Here is a 16,867-nt window from a genome sequence, read left to right on the forward strand (position 1 = left end):
ACGAATCGCTATCGCTCAGTTTTTCAAGTAACTCAGTTTTGCTGCCGCTGATTTCTTGTTCATCTGAAAGCGCTTTCGCGCAAAAAAAAAAAACGATTTTTGAACGCTCTGGTCGTTAAAAATTTTCCAGGCACAAAGCACTGGAAAAGCACAGGCAGGGCACTGGAAAAGTCACCAGGTGCAATCCTGTGCTGAAATGGCATGATATAGTGTGATCCATTAGTATCACAGCTTTGTATCATGTATCAGCTTTGTATAAAAGTGTATTTACACTTTTGAAATTGCCGCCGGTTCCACCCTCCTGCGTTGCAACACTCGCAGGTTCCAAGTGTATTTACACTTTTGAAATTGCCGCCGGTTCCACCCTCCTGCGTCGCAGCGCTTGCAGGGAGGGAACCGGAAGGCAAGTGCCGGCAATCGGCCGAGCACAGAGCGGGGAGAAACTGTGTGAGGATGGCGGGAAGGACGGTGGGGAATCGCAGGGAAGGCGAGTAAAGTTTTAGGGCAAATCCCAAGTGTGGCTCGGGGTTACCACTTTTGGTACTGAAAGGTAACCCCAAGCCACACTCGGGAATACCGCCAGGGAGGTTAAAGTGTAAGTCCAGCCAAACACTAAAATCGCTACATCTATAGACATCCATGATCTAACAATCGCCTATCTAGCTCTGTAAAGAAGAAATCACTATACATACCTGTTTTGTTTTTTTTAAGCTGCACCAGTCTGGTCTCCAGCGGCGGAAGCTCTGCAGAGGAGACAGCCGACACTGGCTGTGAAACGGGCTTCCGTTAACTGCTGCCTCCTCTGCAACTGCCTCTACAGCAAAGCTGAAGCTGACTGCTTAGCCTGGGACTGGACCGGAGCGGCTTCAGAAATCATATGTATACTGATTTCTTCTTTTCCAGGCGAGATAGGTTAGTGTTAGATCATGGATGTCTATAGATGTAGCGATTTTAGTTTTAGGCTGGACTGGACTTTTTAGGCTTAGGCTGGACTTCCACGTGAGGCCCCTTTCACGCTTATGCGACGTGATTTTACCGCGATTTTGAAAGCTATGGCTCAAAACGCAATTAAATCGTGGCAAAGTAGTGCAGGAACTACTTTGAAGTCGGTGCGACTTCAAAACGCACTGATATGAATGGGGATCATTGAAAATAATGGAAAACGACTTGCCATGCGATTTTGTGGTCCAAAATCGTGGGACAAGTCGCACTAGTGTGAAAGGGGCCTGAATGGTATCTTTTATTGGATTGTTCTAATTCCATCACATTCAACCTGGCTAACATCCAGGCCATTAATATTGTGCAGAGAGGCATGTGACTAATCAGTTCCTACAGATGTAGCATATGATAGATAAGACAAGATGCAGTATGTTTCTGCTAGTCCTACTAATGATTTTTTAACATCAGGTCAGTTGTTCAGAACATCCATAATATAGCCATAATGTTTGTTATATGTCTGTGGTAGAGAAAAGAAAAATGTATTTCTTCGAGCATTCCTTGAGAGGCAAGGGAGACCTCTGGGTGTATAGGCCCAGCCTTCAGGATTTTGGGCACTAACACATAAAAAGGTACCAATTATTTTATTGGATACACCTGTTGTGCATACCACAGTTAGCCTGCCTAGCTTTGTGTTTATGAGGTAGGACATCTGTGCTGGATGCACCAAAAAATTGCAAGCAAAAATGGAACTTGCAGTGAATTTCTAAATCTAGTATTCGCTTTTATGCATGTTGATATTCTGATTCTGTATTTTTATCACTCTTTTAGACAAAGCTTAAGGAAATTCAAAGTGCCTTTATATCTGTTCTATCTGAAAATGACGGTATGTATATGCTTTGCAGATGTAGTCATTTTATAAATTTAAATGTTTAACTCAAGATAGTATTAGTATTTGTTACACAGTGGTGATTGTGCATAGCATAAAACACTCAAGTGTCAAACCATTTCTTTGAATATTGGATAGATTGTTAAAGGGTTAGAACGTCTGTCAATTGTTTGGGGAATTTCACTTTCTGTTCATTGACGGGTGTCAAAAAAATTAGGATGTGAGGGGAATTTTCCCCAATGGACACACAGACAACTATAAAACATATTCTCCCTTTTTGTGCATACACTGAGTGTCAGACTGAAGTGAAGGTAAATCTCCTCAATGGGAACACAACCGCAAAAAAAAAACGTATTGACTTAACTTGACTTTAAAAATGTGAACTTTAACAACCTCTAGTTAAGCCTTTTTCAACCAGAGTGCCTCAGGTTCCTACAGGGGTGCCTTGGGATAATGTCTAAAAATTGCTCAAAAATTGTATACAAGCCAGCAGGTAGATTAAGCCTACCTTTAAGTTACACAAAGGTTTTCATTGTGCACCATTACAACCTTCTAGCTACTGGCGTCCTAACAAACCGATGAGGAGGACGTTGGGCACTTGCACAGCCTCCTTGTTTGGCCTTCTCTGTCAGCACTGGGGTCACATTAGCTGAATAAAGGGAGAGAAACTGAGGGAGAAGAGAAACACTGGAATACTAGTCAGTACCAGTGTGCAATGGTGTGTTTGTTGCTGCATTATGTAAAACAGTTTTTTACATTTTAGAATGGGGTGCCTTGACTTAAAAAAGGTTGGGAAACCCTGCTATAGTGTGTAACTTAAATTATTCTGTTTGGTTTTGCCAGGACTAAAAACTCTGATACAAGATTTAACTTAACTTGATTTAAAAAAAGCAGGTTTCTGCTCTAAGTGTATGCATTTTTGCCAGCCTGTGTAGTATTATGAATAAAGTGCTGCATTTCTGCAGGATGCAGTATTGTGTAAATGGGTTCTTGTGTTGTACTTGTATTGGGTGATGCATATGAATGAAGGGAGTACGAGTGCATGCAAGGCACTGAATAAAGTTTGGGCCCTTTCACATGAGCGGTGCACTTGGCGGACTCTGTTTTTCTCAGCGGGGATCGATCCGCCGATTCCCACTGAGCAGGTGGATGACGGGTCCATCTCCGCTTACTTTGCAGAGATGGAGCTGTCAGAGCCCCACTCTCCTCTATGGGAGTTCAGATGAAAATGGACCGTCTGTCCATTTTCATCCAATCCTCCAGAAGGATGCAAAATAGGGTTTCCATCCATCTGGATTTCACCAACGGGATCGGAGAGCAGCAGGTGTCAGCGGAGATGTCACTACTGACATCCGCTGCTCCATAGAGGTGCATGGAGCATCCGATCAGGTCCGCCTGGAAAACTGACAGGCGGACCGGATCAGAAAGCCTGTGTGAAAGGGGCCTTATTCTGTTTGACATAATTGTTTTTAAAGGTATATAAACAGCAGACCTTATGATTTTTGTAGCCTGTATAAATATAGGCAGTGTTTGGATGAATGAATACTGGGGGGGAGGGTGTGCATTATCTTTAGAACTACAATATGTAGTTTAACTTATGATGGTATGGGTTTTGGCATAATAGAGTTGGCCTATGATGAAGTATCTTTAGTATGAAAGAATTTATATATTCAATTTTCATAACACTGTTTTATAGACTGCGTTACCATGTGTTTTCCGTACATGTACCAATATTACAGTTCTGTAGAATATGATATCTCATAAGCCATAACTAGGAATCTTTTTAAATAAAGGTTTTATCTTTTGTGTGTGACTGCTAGAGAGGGAGGGGGACGCCTGTAATATTTTATGCAGTTAATGTCTCAGTCCATTTATCAGCCTAACCCCTTTGAGTCCATTGATAATTGCAAACAATCTGTTGCAGAACTTAGCCAAGATGTTGCATCGAAAGGTCTTGGGTTGGTATATGAACTGGGCACTGAACAAGACCAACAGGAGCTCGTGTCCATACTTGTGGACACTCTTATGACTGGGAAAAGGTACTGTTAATCCTTATATATTGTGTGGCATTTATGTAATTACCTTATTATTTAGTTGAGGTTAGTCTGGTGATACTTCATTGTTCGAAATATTTGCACTCTGTCTTGTCTATAGTATATAAAGTTTATGTAAAGGCATTTTTTTTTTTTTAGTTTTGGATAGCGTAGGGAGCAGTTAAGCCCCCTGTTTTTCTTCTTTTATGGCTTTCTGTGTCCCTTTGGGGAGATCTTCTGCTAGACAGTTCTCCAATAACAGATGTCTCCATTGGAAAAATTTTCTTTACCTCCTGTTGGATTTCCCAGTTCTTTCTGTGCCAGATATGATTATCGGAAAAAATAGGGAGGGATAATCACAGAGGGGAACACAAACAGCAATAACAACTTGACAGTAGTTCTAAATGTTTTAACTTTTCACTGCTCTACCCAAAACCTTAAAAAAAAGAAAAGTCTCGGCTTTACATATACTTTAAATAGTTCTGAAACACTGAATTACCTCAATAAGCATATATCAAAAACAGTTATTGTTGACTATGCTTAATATATATAATAAACACTCTGAAAATTTCTGTCTGTGAAAATCTCCTCCTTGTCAATTCTATAGAAGTTGCTGTCTGTAAATGTTAACCCCTAACTTCTGGTTCTGTATAACGCATCCCCCCCCCTCCCCCAATTTTGAAATGAGTTATTTTTAGTTAAAGCGATTGTAAAGTCTTTTTTTTTTTTTTTTCTATTAAAATAACAAACATATTATACTTCCCTCCTCTGTGCAGTGGTTTTGCACAGAGCAGCCCAGATCCTCCTTTTCTCAGTTTCCTGGCTGTAGCTCTTGGCCCCTCCCTCCTGTTGAGTGTCCCCACAGCAAGCAGCTTGCTATGGGGGCACCCGAACCGAGCTGCAGTTCCGTATATCCATTCAGACATGGAGCTACAGTTCGGCCCCACCCCCTCTCTCTCCTGATTGGATAATTAAGTTTGGTTGACCAGCAACGGGAGCCAATGGCCCCGCTGCTGTGTCACAGCCAATCAGGAGAGAGAGCCCCGGACAGCTAAGGCATTTATGGACATCGCTGGATAGAGAGGGGGCTCAGGTAAGTATTAGGGGGGCCGAGGGGGCTTTTGCACACAGAAGGCTTTTTATCTTAACGCATAGAATGCATTAAGTTAAAGGAGTTGTAAAGTCAGAAGGTTTTTTAACTTGGCTTTTTCCATTTAGTTCTGATTAGTGATGTCATGTGTTTGGTTCTCCTCTATTCCTGATCTTATATATTGGTTGTCTATGCTAAAAGACACAAGAAGCAGCAAAGATGTGATTAAATTAGTACCACTCTTACCCTGATACACAGTGAACTTAAACGGCTCTGAGGGGCCCTGCATTCACATTAATGTCCTCTGCATTCTGGTTTGGATTATGCGAATGCATTTTTTAACCAAAATGCATGCTGAGGACATAATGTGGTGGAATAGATGTACTGTGGTGGACAGTTTGGAACTGAAGGGTAGTATTATATTTTAATATTGCTGGAGGAACAATTTATGTTTAAGTTCCTGAGTGAAGCGCGTAGAAATCCTTGCATGCTGAAATGGGAAATACTTTTGTATTTTTTTCTTAAAGGAAAGAAAATTTCTGTCTGTTGCTTTTATAGATAACTTTCCATATTACTTTTTTCTGTACACATTAGAAAGAAAAACGGAGCAAAAACATGTTCAAAGCAGAGCTGCTTTAGGATCATTTAAGGATGTGTCCTATGTTGCTTTTCTGAGATTAAGGCCCCGTTCACACAGGGGCGATCCGACTTGGGGGGGCGACCTCCGAGGTCGCAGTGCGAGCAGCGCGCCGCGACCTCGGAGCAGCCGGCACGGACTTCATAACATTGAAGTCTATGACGGTCGCTCCGGGTCGCCCCAAAGAAGCTCCGGACCCTTTTTCTAAGTCGGAGCGACTTGTGTCGCTCCTATCAGAACGGGTCCGCTGCTTCCCTATGGCAGGCGACCTGTGAGGCGACCTGGTCGCCTCACAGGTCGCCTTAGTGTGAATGGGGACTTAAGGTTATGGTATGTAGACATCTTAATTGGAAAATATGAAAAGGTAAACTAGCATCATACACCCTTCCCCTTCTCCTGGTCCCTGCTGTACTTAACCCTGTGGGTGATAAGCTGTCAGAGCCCATTCAGCCGGTGTAGTGTTTCGGGATATTGAGATCCTCTCTGTATTCACTCTTCTTTCTGCAGCGCTTCTGGAACAGATCAGTGATACTCTGTGCTGGCGCTTACCAATCCAAATCAATCCGATCCATCCCAGAAGCGCTGCAGAAAAAAGGAAACCTCTTCTTGGGCACTGACAGCTCATCACTCATGGAGGAAGTACAGCAGGGACTGGGAAAGGTGTACGGTGCTAGTTCACCTTTTCATTAGGGAGATTATTGGTTATAGAGGATATTGGGTCCTGCAGCTTTTTTCGTAACTTGGCTTTGAGATGCAAATTTCTTTGGAAAAGTACTCACTATCACATGGCATAATCATAATCATAATATTGTGTTGGATAAACGTGAAGCAAGAAGTAGTAATCAATAAATATTAACTTTTTAACATAACCTTCCTTTCTTCCAGAGCAAAGCATGAGATATCTGGTGATACAGAGGTGTTCCAGGGCTCCTCCATTGGTAAAACCCCTGATGGGTAAGCTACAATACAAACTGGTAACTTATGGATTTTGAACAGATTTGTTAACATAAAAACTGCTGCAGGAGTTGAAAACAATTGAGGTAATGCAATAGTCCTAACGCATGCTGCCTGTCCTAGAATGACAATGCTGTTCCATCCATAGATACAGTATATATACTGCCACTCTAGGGCTGGATGTGTGTTGTTCAAAAAAATGCCTGTTTATAAGGGAAAAAAAATGGAAAAAGAGTCAGCATCAGTGTTCATTTTGGCAGCAAATTTCAATTTAGTTTTAGTCTTAGGACTAAAATGGCATTTTAGTTTTAGTCCCATTTTAGTCTTCTGCAAGTGTTTTAGTTTTAGTCGTATTTAGTCGACTAAAACTCCAGTACATTTTAATCGACTAAAACACATTTTAGTCATCTAAATGGTCATGGTCAGGTCAGAGAGGAGGCCTGTAATGCTGCTGCCTGCAGTCAGTGCAGTGAGTGCACACAGTGCTGCTCAGAGTGCTGGATGGGGGTCTCAGGTTTAAGGGTGGTCTCTGGTCTGACTCTGAACTGAAGTTGTTGAACAGGATGGGCCGGGCGGGCCTCAGCGGCTTTTATGCACGCACACAGTCCTGGATGGATGGCGGAATCGGATGCCAGTGGTGACTGGTGAGTGGTCTGAGGGGACTCAGGGAGGCAGTAATAGCTGGCCTGGCTGTTAACTCACAGTGGGTGCTCTGCTCTAAATGTGGTGGTGGCCGGGTGCCAGTGCCGTAAGATGAGTCGGGCCTAGCGCGTCTGGCTGTAGTGCTGCAGTGCTCTGGTGAGGTCAGGTGACTGGTCTCGAGTCAACTCTCTTGTAGCAGTCCACTCCTCACGTTGGACGTCACGGGGCACGCCACGCCAGACGCCACACAGACGGAGCTCCGAGAAAACCGGAAGTTGGGTAAAACCGTTACTGCCTCACATTCTCGTTTAGTTTTCGTTCGTTAACTTAAACGGATTTGATTTTCGTCATAGTTGTCATCATTTGACGAAAATGTGCTATACTTTGCGTCTCGTTATCGTCAGTTGAAAAATGATGGTGACGAAAACGTTTTAGTTGACGAAATTTAAGACTGCTGTAAACTCCATTGGCTGTAATGTCATTGCACATATTACCTGAATATATTACCAACATTAAATATTAGGGAAAAATATAAGAAAAGCCTTTTTCTTAATGGTTTAGTTTTCAGCAGCTTAGTAGATGCTCCTTACTTATGCGTATGCGGTGGTGCAATACATGTTTAAACTTTAATGTGCTATTATTATATGCTCTGGATGGAATTGTGTTGCCGATATAGAAATGGCCAGCAGAGGAGTGTTAATTTTGATGATGTCAATTTTTTATTTAGTTTTAGTTATAGTCTTATGACTAAAATGCCATTTTAGATTTAGTCGTATTTTAGTCTTAAGACTTGAGGTCATTGTAGCCGTATTAGTGCACTTGCGACAGAGACAATTGAGTACTGTCTGTGATACTTTTTTTATTTGTACTAACATAAAAATTTTCAGGACAAGCTTTCGGGGTATGTCCCCTTCTTGAAGAAGGGGACATACCCCGAAATCTTGTCCTGAAAAATGTTATGTTAGTGCAAATAAAAAAAGTATCACGGACAGTACTCAATTGTCTCAGTCTTAAGACTAAAATGGCGTTTTTAGTCGTATTTTAGTCATCTGAATTGTTTTAGTCCTATTTTAGTCGACTAAAATTGTGTTAATTTAGTCGACGAAATTAACACTGGTCAGCATCAACCACATTTTATGTACTGGTAAGCTGAAATATATTACATTTTTGTTCTTTGGCTTAGATAGACTGTAGGTTTATTCAGTAAGGCAAAGGCCATTACCCACTTCAGCTCTGGAAGGTTTTACCCCCTTAATGACCAGGCCATTTTTTGCGATTTGGCACTGTGTTGCTTTAACTGACAATTGCGCAGTCATTCGACGCCATACCCAAATACAATTGATGTCCTTTTTTTCCCACAAATAGAGATTTATTTTGGTGGTATTTGATCGCCTCTGCCTTTTTTCTTTTTTGCGCTATAAAAAAGAAAAGCGTCAATTTTGAAAAAACACCAATATTTTCTACTTTCTGATATAAAACATTCCCAATAAAAAAATTAAATCTAATTTTTTTTATCAGTTTAGGCCAATTTGTATTTGTATATGCTACATATTTTTGGTAAAAAAAATCCCAAAAAGCGTATAATTGGTTTGTGCATAAGTTAGTGTTTACAAACTATGAGATAGATTTATGGACTTTTTATTTTTTTATTAGTAATGGCGGCAATTAGCGAATTTTTTTTTTTTTATTGGGAATGTGACATTGCGGTGGACAAATATGACACGAAGTGACACTTTTTTGGGACCAGTGACAATACTACAGTAATCAGGGCTAAATAATATGCACTGTTACTGTATAAATGACACTGGCAGGGTAGAGGTTAACACTGGGGGTGATCAAGTGGTTAAATGTGTTCCCTATGTGTGCTTACTAACTGCGGGGGGGGGGGGGGAGGATGGATTTAACAGAGGCAGAGAGAGATTGGTGATTCAGCTTAGCTGACACACAATCTTTCCCTGCCTCTCTGACAGGAGAGCGTCTTGCATTGTTTACGTTCCAGACTGCTCTCCTGTCAGTATTGCCGAAGATCTCGGGGGACGGCGGTGATCGAGCCCGCTCCTCCCGCGATCTGCCTCCCACTACGTGATTATGCGCAGCCGAGCCGCCCTGCCACAGTAAATCTGTGTGGGGCGGTCGACAAGGGGTTAAACAGTATAAAATACCCCTAACCACAATGCACATATATTATTCACTGATCTGACAGCAGTAACCTGCAACGCAACTGTTTGTATGTTTCACCATGTATGAATATTGCACACACAGGAAAAGAGAGAGTTACAGGATAAGTTAACCTTTAAGAAAAAAATAATAAATGCACATTTTTTTGCAGGTAAAAAAATGTGTATTTTTTTTCTTTTGGAGGCTGTAAAGCATTGCACCAGCGATCAGCAGATCGCTGGTGCCATGCAGGTTTCCTTCAGATCTGTTCGCTTATGTGTGCACCTGTACATCCCGTACGGGCAGGCAGACACATTGACCGAAAGAAATCCATGAGCTACCACAGCGCTCCACAGTGCCGTGATAGTTAATTTAGAACTACAAGCCGACAACCGCAAAGTATTTTAGGGCTTGTAGTTCATTCACACCCAGAGCTGTGTGAATGAATTACGTGGCTGTGTGGGCGGGAAACTTCTTTCCATACTACTGCCATAGGGGGGGGGGGTTAGTGGGCAGCAGGTGCAGCATTGGGAACGTGTTACATGCTCAAACCCAAAAAACGGGTGGAACATATAACAAGTTCCCAAAGGTGAACTTCTCCTTTAAGGAAGATCAAAGCAGGAAACTTAGACAGCAGAAATACTTTATAAAGCGCACACCTTTCATGTGCATTTTATCAAATGTGACTTTCATAACTTGAAATCCTTATTTTATCTTACATGCTCATTTCCTTATCTGGTTCTTATGTGTGTGACCTAAAATAAAATGGCAGATGTTTTTTCAAAACAACCACGTTTAAGTAAATTGATGCTAGGAAAGATTCTTAAAAACCTATCCAATTGTAAGTGAGACATACAAGGAACATCACATCCTTTGTGGTGGTGTGCAGGCAATGTACACTGAAAAAGAAAAAGTACTGCATGCAGTATTTATTTTCCAGCACCGCACACTGCGAGGCAGTCTATTGCCTTGCATTGTGTTGCTGCCAGTTGTGTCTGTGACATTTTAATAAAAAAAAAAGAAAAACCCCATTGCATGCCAGCCACTGTGACTGGTGTGAACTACCCTGAAAGCTGCAGTAGCATTATATTTAGTGTGTTTAGTGAAATGATTTCGTTTTCGTGAATATTAAACTATAACTAAAAGCAAAGCTTTTTTTTTTATATTAGTAAAGCATGAAGAGGGATTAGAAAAACAGGTTAACCATTACCACCGAAAGTAAAAGCAAATCCCAAATTTTGGGTTGTCCCCAGAACAGTAGGAGAGGGGAAATCTTTCAATAGGCACACTAGTTCTGGTGACCCTGGTGATTACCAGGAATTCCCTCACTTTGGAAGGATTGCCTTTCATTTCCTTTTTTAGCTATGGGACAGAAAGTGAAATCTCCCTAATGGGAAACAGATGGCAAAAAAAAAAAAATCCTGGCATGGGTTGTAAACCCTCTCTTTATTCCAAAATGAAAATAAATATTTTGCCTTTAGTTCTAATGTATGAGCTGTGACATGTAATTTTCAGGAATGGATTGTACACTAGCGGCTGCTGTTACTTTCAAAGTAGTCCCCCTTTGTGAAGCGACGCACTTTTCTAGATGACTGTGCCACTGTTGGAAACATTCTTAGAATTAATTTTGTGCAATGCTGCGCGGTATCTTTGTCACGGTGCACTGTGTGTCAGGAATGTCATCAAATTTGTATTTTTGTAAAGGATAAGTTCACTTTTTTTTTTTTCTAAATTCCAGCTCCCCTATATACAAATATACCATAAGTGTACTTATTTTGCAGGAAAAAAAAGCTTTTTATTTATCTTGCACACCCCTTACCTCTGTGTCCAGCTGGCTGTATAAAAAAAAAAAAACTTTTCCATTAGGGTCCTTTTTTTTTTTTTTTTTTTTTTCCCCACTCAGGCACTTTTTTTTTTTTTTTTAAACAGACACGGATGACACTTTTTGTAGGGTCCGTTCCGTATGTCCGTTTTTCACCCATCCGTTTGCGTTCTGTTTTTGCGTCCGTTACGTTTTTTTAAACGGAAGAAAAATAGGGTTCTCTTCCGCCTCAAAAAACAGAACTGAACGGAATGGACGCAAAACGGATGTCAGCGGATGGTCATCTGCTAACGTCCGCAATCCCATAGTCATACATCCGTTTTTCATCCCTAAACGTATGGGAGGAAAAACGGACATATGGAGCGCCCGTGTGAAAGGACCCTTAGGCCCCTTTCACACGGGCGTTCCGTATGTCCGTATATCACCCCATCCGTTTGCGTGTGATAAACGGACATAATGCATGTCAATGGGATTGCGGATGACCATCTGCTGCCATCCGATTTGCGTCCTTTCAGTTCTGTTCCGTTTTTTTGGAACGGAACAGAACCCTATTTTTCTTCCGTTTAAAAAACGGAAAGGACGCAAAATCGGATGGCAGAGGTGTCATCCGCTGACATCCGCAATCCCATAGACATACAATATGTCCGTATATCATCCGCAAACGGATGCGATGATATGCGGACATACAGACCGGATGACACAAGTGTCATCCGTGTCCGTAAAAAAAAAAAAAAAAAAGTGCCGGGGCGGATCGCAATACGGTCCGCTCCGGGGGAAAGAGGCCTTACTTTCTGGCCAAACCTTGGGATGTGACACAGAAAGAAGTTTACCAGCTGACCTCATTAGCACACACCCTTCATCATTTACCCTACTACTCCAAGAGATTACTACCACCCTTTACCAGGTGCACATTTTTCTAATGCAACCACTGAATACTATTCTCACTAAGTACACAGGCAGTGATCGTTCAGGAGCTAAGTGATCAGATAACAGCCCATGTAGATAGAGCTGTAGTATTGAAAACAGTAGAGGTATGTCCTGGGTTCTGTAAAGCTCACCATACCATATACAATCTAAATGTAAAATCTTCTTTTAGATCTACCAACAACCATGTAGTAGGACCTGACTGATTGGATAGATGGAGTGTCATCCTATTATGTAGTTTTTGTAAATGTAAAGGAGATCGTACAGAGATTGTACAATCAGATTGTATAGTGTATGGCCAACTTTATATACCTAAAAGTAACTAGTTTAGCTTTCGGTGCCATTAATTGTTAATGGCACACCAAACACAGAAACAAGCACACATTTTGCCACGTGAAAAACTGATTGAAAAATGCACAGTAAAAAAACGTACGACCCGGAACACACCAAAATCTCCAATGAGCTACTTTTGCCATATGTAGCGCAGCCCACTAAAATCACAGAAAAAAAGCACGCTCTCCCACTACGCTAGGTGTGAATCAGGCCTGAAATTGAACAATTGCGCCAATCACATCTGTGCTTTCCCTAACACATGGCAAACCACACAGAAAGTGCATGCTTTGCCTTACATTTCAAAAATGCACTGCAAACGCACCAAACGGCACAGTAAAAAACGCACTATGCTTGGCACTAAAAAAAAAAAAGTTTTGGAGCTTCTTTGGGTCAATTGTTGCACATGGGGCAGCTCATTCAAGTGAATAGGCTGCCCTATGCCTGACAAGCGAAAACGCTCCAATAAGCCCCAAAAAAGCACACGTGGGAATGTGAGTTCTCGCTACGCAGAGATCTGAATGGGGCCTGATCGCGGAGTGTCTCCATCCACTCCCTCGAAGTACTTGTATATAGCTGGCCATACACTATGCAGTCTGATTGTACATTTTCCTTTTAGATTGTGGATATATAGGTGGGTCAGCTTATTCCATACTTTTGGTAAATCTAAAGGAAGTTGAAAACCAGCTAGGGCTCAATATGCGGCGGACGATACCTATTCTCTGTAAACCCCTTGTGGGGCAATCCCAACCTTTCCCACTTCCACACGTTTCGGGATCCTTCCCTATGGGCACGACATGGAATTACTTTACTCAAACACATTATGCCACAAGGCTCCCCATTGTCCTTTACCCACTTGCCTACTGGGCACTTTTACCTCCTTCCTGCCTTGGCCAATTTTTAGCTTTCAGCGATGTAACGCTTTGAATGACAATTGCGCGGTCTTGCAACACTGTACCCCATATGAAATTTTTACCTTTTTTTTTCCCCACACAAATAGCTTTCTTTTGGCTTTATTTTATCACCACTGGGTTTTGATTTTTTGTTAAACAAAAATAATAGAATATTTGGAAAAAAAAAAGTTTTTCTCCTTCGCCGATGAGGGGGCTCTGATGAGTGGCACTGATGATGGGCAGCACTGATAGGTGACACTGATCATGGGCAGCACTGATAGATGATGCTGATTAGCAGTACTGATAGGGCTGAGGGACTCAGCGATCGCAGAGTGCGCGAGCAAGGGAGGACGTCCATGGACCCCCTCCCGGCATTGTAGGCCCATGCTGTAGCGGCTTTAGCATGGGCAGGAACTGGCTAATGTACTACGAGACCATTCTCGTTTGCCCAATCATACGTTTTTCTGATTTTTGCCGGCTAATGCACAATTCCCTCGTACCATTCTTCTGACCCTTTAGAAAAGTTTTCCTTTGAAGACCTCCCCAAGCAGTTGTCGGCGCTCTATTCTCAATTCACCTGACCTTGCCCAAAATTACTGTTTGTATAACAAATGGCAGGCTGACATCCCTACTTTCGATGGTGACTGCGAGAACTGCGTACTTCAATTTTTGGAAACTAAGATTTTCTCCAGAGATCTGTTTCTTAAACTGAAATTCCTTCCTGTTTGTTATACCTCCCGACAATTATACCTAATATACCCTGGGGCCTAAGATGCATGCCTTCCTTGTGGAATGGAGGTTGGCACTTAACTTCCATGTTTTCTGGCTCTGCCTGGCTATACAACGCTATTAGAGTGGTGTGGTGAATACCGTCAATGTGGGGGGCAACGTTTTGCTTCCATTGGATATCGCCATTTGTTGGTTACTGGGTTTTGTGGAAGGTATAGTGCTTACTAATCACGAACGACTTTTTGCGTTTTAATTCTGCTTACTATGCTCCTAGAGAAATTCTTTTGATTTGGAAGTTTTTTTACCCCAAGTCTTCGCAAACAAAGCTTGGAGAGAAGAACTGCAGACAAAACACATTGCTGGATCGATACAGAAGTATTTGGGAGGGTGTACAGCAACCATATTGTTTTTTTACCTTAATACATAGAATGCATTGAGGTAAATAAAAAAAGAAGAAACCTTAAAGAAGAACACTTAAGATTTTTACATGTGTGCAAAAAATAGCTCTAGAGCAGACGTGGGTAATAAAGAAAACCAAGATTTTTATACTTATCATTAAATCACTTTCTTGGTGTTCATGAAACAAAAGCTAAAGGTAAACCTGTTTTTGGTTTTATTTAGAGTGGAGAGGGAGCTGAACACGGTCAGGATTTTATTGTTGTCCTTTAGGGAGTTTCATTGTCTCTATTTGCCATGTTTACTGTTATAACCGAAACAATGAAAGAAAATCCCAAATTTTGGGTTGTCACCAGAACAGGAATAGATGGGAAATTCTCCAAGGCTGGCTCTGTTAGCCCTGGTGATAGCCAGGGATTTATTCACTTTGGATTGATTTCCTCTCACTTCCTGTTTTTGCTAATGGATAGGAAGTGAAGGGAAGTCTCCCCACTGGGGCACAGATGACCAAAAAAAATTAAAAGTGGGGTTATAACCCTCCTTTACTCTGTCCACTAATCCTTCCCTTTTTAAAACATTTTTTCCAATGTATTTCATTTCCTTTAAAGCTTTGTTTTGCTAATATATTTCTGCAAAAAAGAGACACGATACCTCATACTTTGGCTGTTCTGTTTCATATTTCAAAGGCAGGGGCTGTCTACATATAAAGAACTTTGTGCACTGGCCAGTGACCTTAGTCAACCAGACCTTGTATACAAGTTCATGAATCTTGCTAACCACCATGCTATGTGGACATCTCGAAAGGTAAGCTCTTGTTTTTGTAATTTTTTCAGGAGTAATATAATTGTATGTTGGGTATCTGCTGTGTTTGTGTGCATTTATTTTTAAAATCAAATAAAAAATTCTCATCTTTAATAGGGTGCAGCATTTGGCTTTAATGTGATTGCTACAAAGGCTGGGGAACAGCTTGCGCCGTTCTTGCCACAACTCGTTCCACGATTGTATCGTTATCAGTTTGACCCAAACACTGGAGTTCGGCAGGCGATGACAAGCATCTGGAATGCTCTGGTCACAGACAAGGCCACTGTAAGTGATTGACTTATGTGTGATGTGTGAATTTTGTTAATCCTCATAAACTCCATTTTGTTTTACTTTGGTGGTACCAACTGTTCATTTAAAAAATATCTTTCACTAAAAGGTAAGGTCTACTTAATACTTAACTCCCTCCTCCATGTATATTTATTGCATTAAATTAAAAAAAAAAAAGTGTGTGGGCTGGGGCACTTGGCACCATCTCTGCTCTGGGGATTTGGAATACCCAGTGAAGCTGAGGGTAAGGTTTTTTTTTTTTTTTGTTTTGTTTTACTTGAATGGTTACTGTGTACATTGGGAAGGGAGGTCTGATCTAAGCAGACCTTGCTTTTTAGTGCAAGGTCAGCTTTAACCTGTATAATGTAAATTGAAATACCACTATTAAAACACAGCTTTTGTGGTTGTGATTCACTGTTTACTAACATATAAGAGGTTATCTTTGATTTCTAGCTGAATATCACTACCCACTTCACTGACATATTAAACCAGTGACAAGCACTCAGTTTAATGCTACCTGCTGTCCTACTAAAAATCTGAAAATGCTCTGCCATCTTTGTGGCTGATTTTGTATACAGTTTGTCGATCAGGACATGGTAGAGTTAATTTTGTGAAAGCAAATCCACTAGTTGCTTATTACTAGGATATGACTGAGATTCTTTATGTATTGGCAGTCTCTAAGTACATATGTTCAAAACACATTTAAGACCTTGCAAAGTGAAACATGGAAGTTAGTCTTGCTATAACTATGCTGTTTCTATAACTATATGGCAGAATTTATTAACCCATTAATACCTATTAGAGTTAGAATCCCTGTAATCAGATGAAATAAAAATTAAAGTTTGTAGTCGTCAAAGGGACCAATGAAAGTACGTGAACCAATAGAAAGGTAGTGTTCTGCTGAGGTGCAGCTTAGAGGGGGCAGATTAATCAGTGCTGATTTCATATTGCTCAGGTTGTACTGTACATAATTTCTGTCAGTGCTGTGCTATCAAATAACACCAGACCTGTATGGCAATTCATAGTCTAAACATTCTTGTTCTTTATAGGTTGATAAATATCTAACTGAAATTCTCCAAGACCTGATAAATAATCTGACGAGTAATATGTGGAGAGTCCGTGAATCAAGGTATGTGACTTAGGGTTACTTATTACGGTAGAAATTAATTTGGCATAAAAGGTATTGGGAAATGACAGCAGTAGATTAACTGGATGTGTGTGGACATGCTGCTGACTGATAGAAATAATAGCAGATGACCATTTTAATTTTGAGAAGGCATATACCCATACACATTAGCTAATTATTGTTAAATTTATGATTACCTACAATGTGGACACTCCCAGTT

At 41.1% G+C, this 16,867-nt stretch overlaps 1 protein-coding gene across 2 annotated transcripts in view; it reads left to right on the forward strand.

Annotated features, from left to right (window-relative positions):
* The window catches only part of ECPAS (Ecm29 proteasome adaptor and scaffold), a 230,229-nt gene that overhangs the window by 139,005 nt on the left and 74,357 nt on the right, over nt 1-16,867 (forward strand). For both annotated transcript variants that reach the window (XM_082267213.1, XM_082267214.1), the window contains 6 exons: nt 1,768-1,822; nt 3,750-3,864; nt 6,471-6,539; nt 15,119-15,236; nt 15,351-15,518; nt 16,571-16,650. In XM_082267213.1, the coding sequence (XP_082123339.1) occupies nt 1,768-1,822; nt 3,750-3,864; nt 6,471-6,539; nt 15,119-15,236; nt 15,351-15,518; nt 16,571-16,650 (605 nt within the window). The remainder of the gene's footprint in view (nt 1-1,767; nt 1,823-3,749; nt 3,865-6,470; nt 6,540-15,118; nt 15,237-15,350; nt 15,519-16,570; nt 16,651-16,867) is intronic.

This window comes from Pelophylax lessonae, assembly GCF_965119305.1.
Source record: "Pelophylax lessonae genome assembly, chromosome: 1".
NCBI classification, from domain to species: Eukaryota; Metazoa; Chordata; class Amphibia; order Anura; family Ranidae; genus Pelophylax; species Pelophylax lessonae.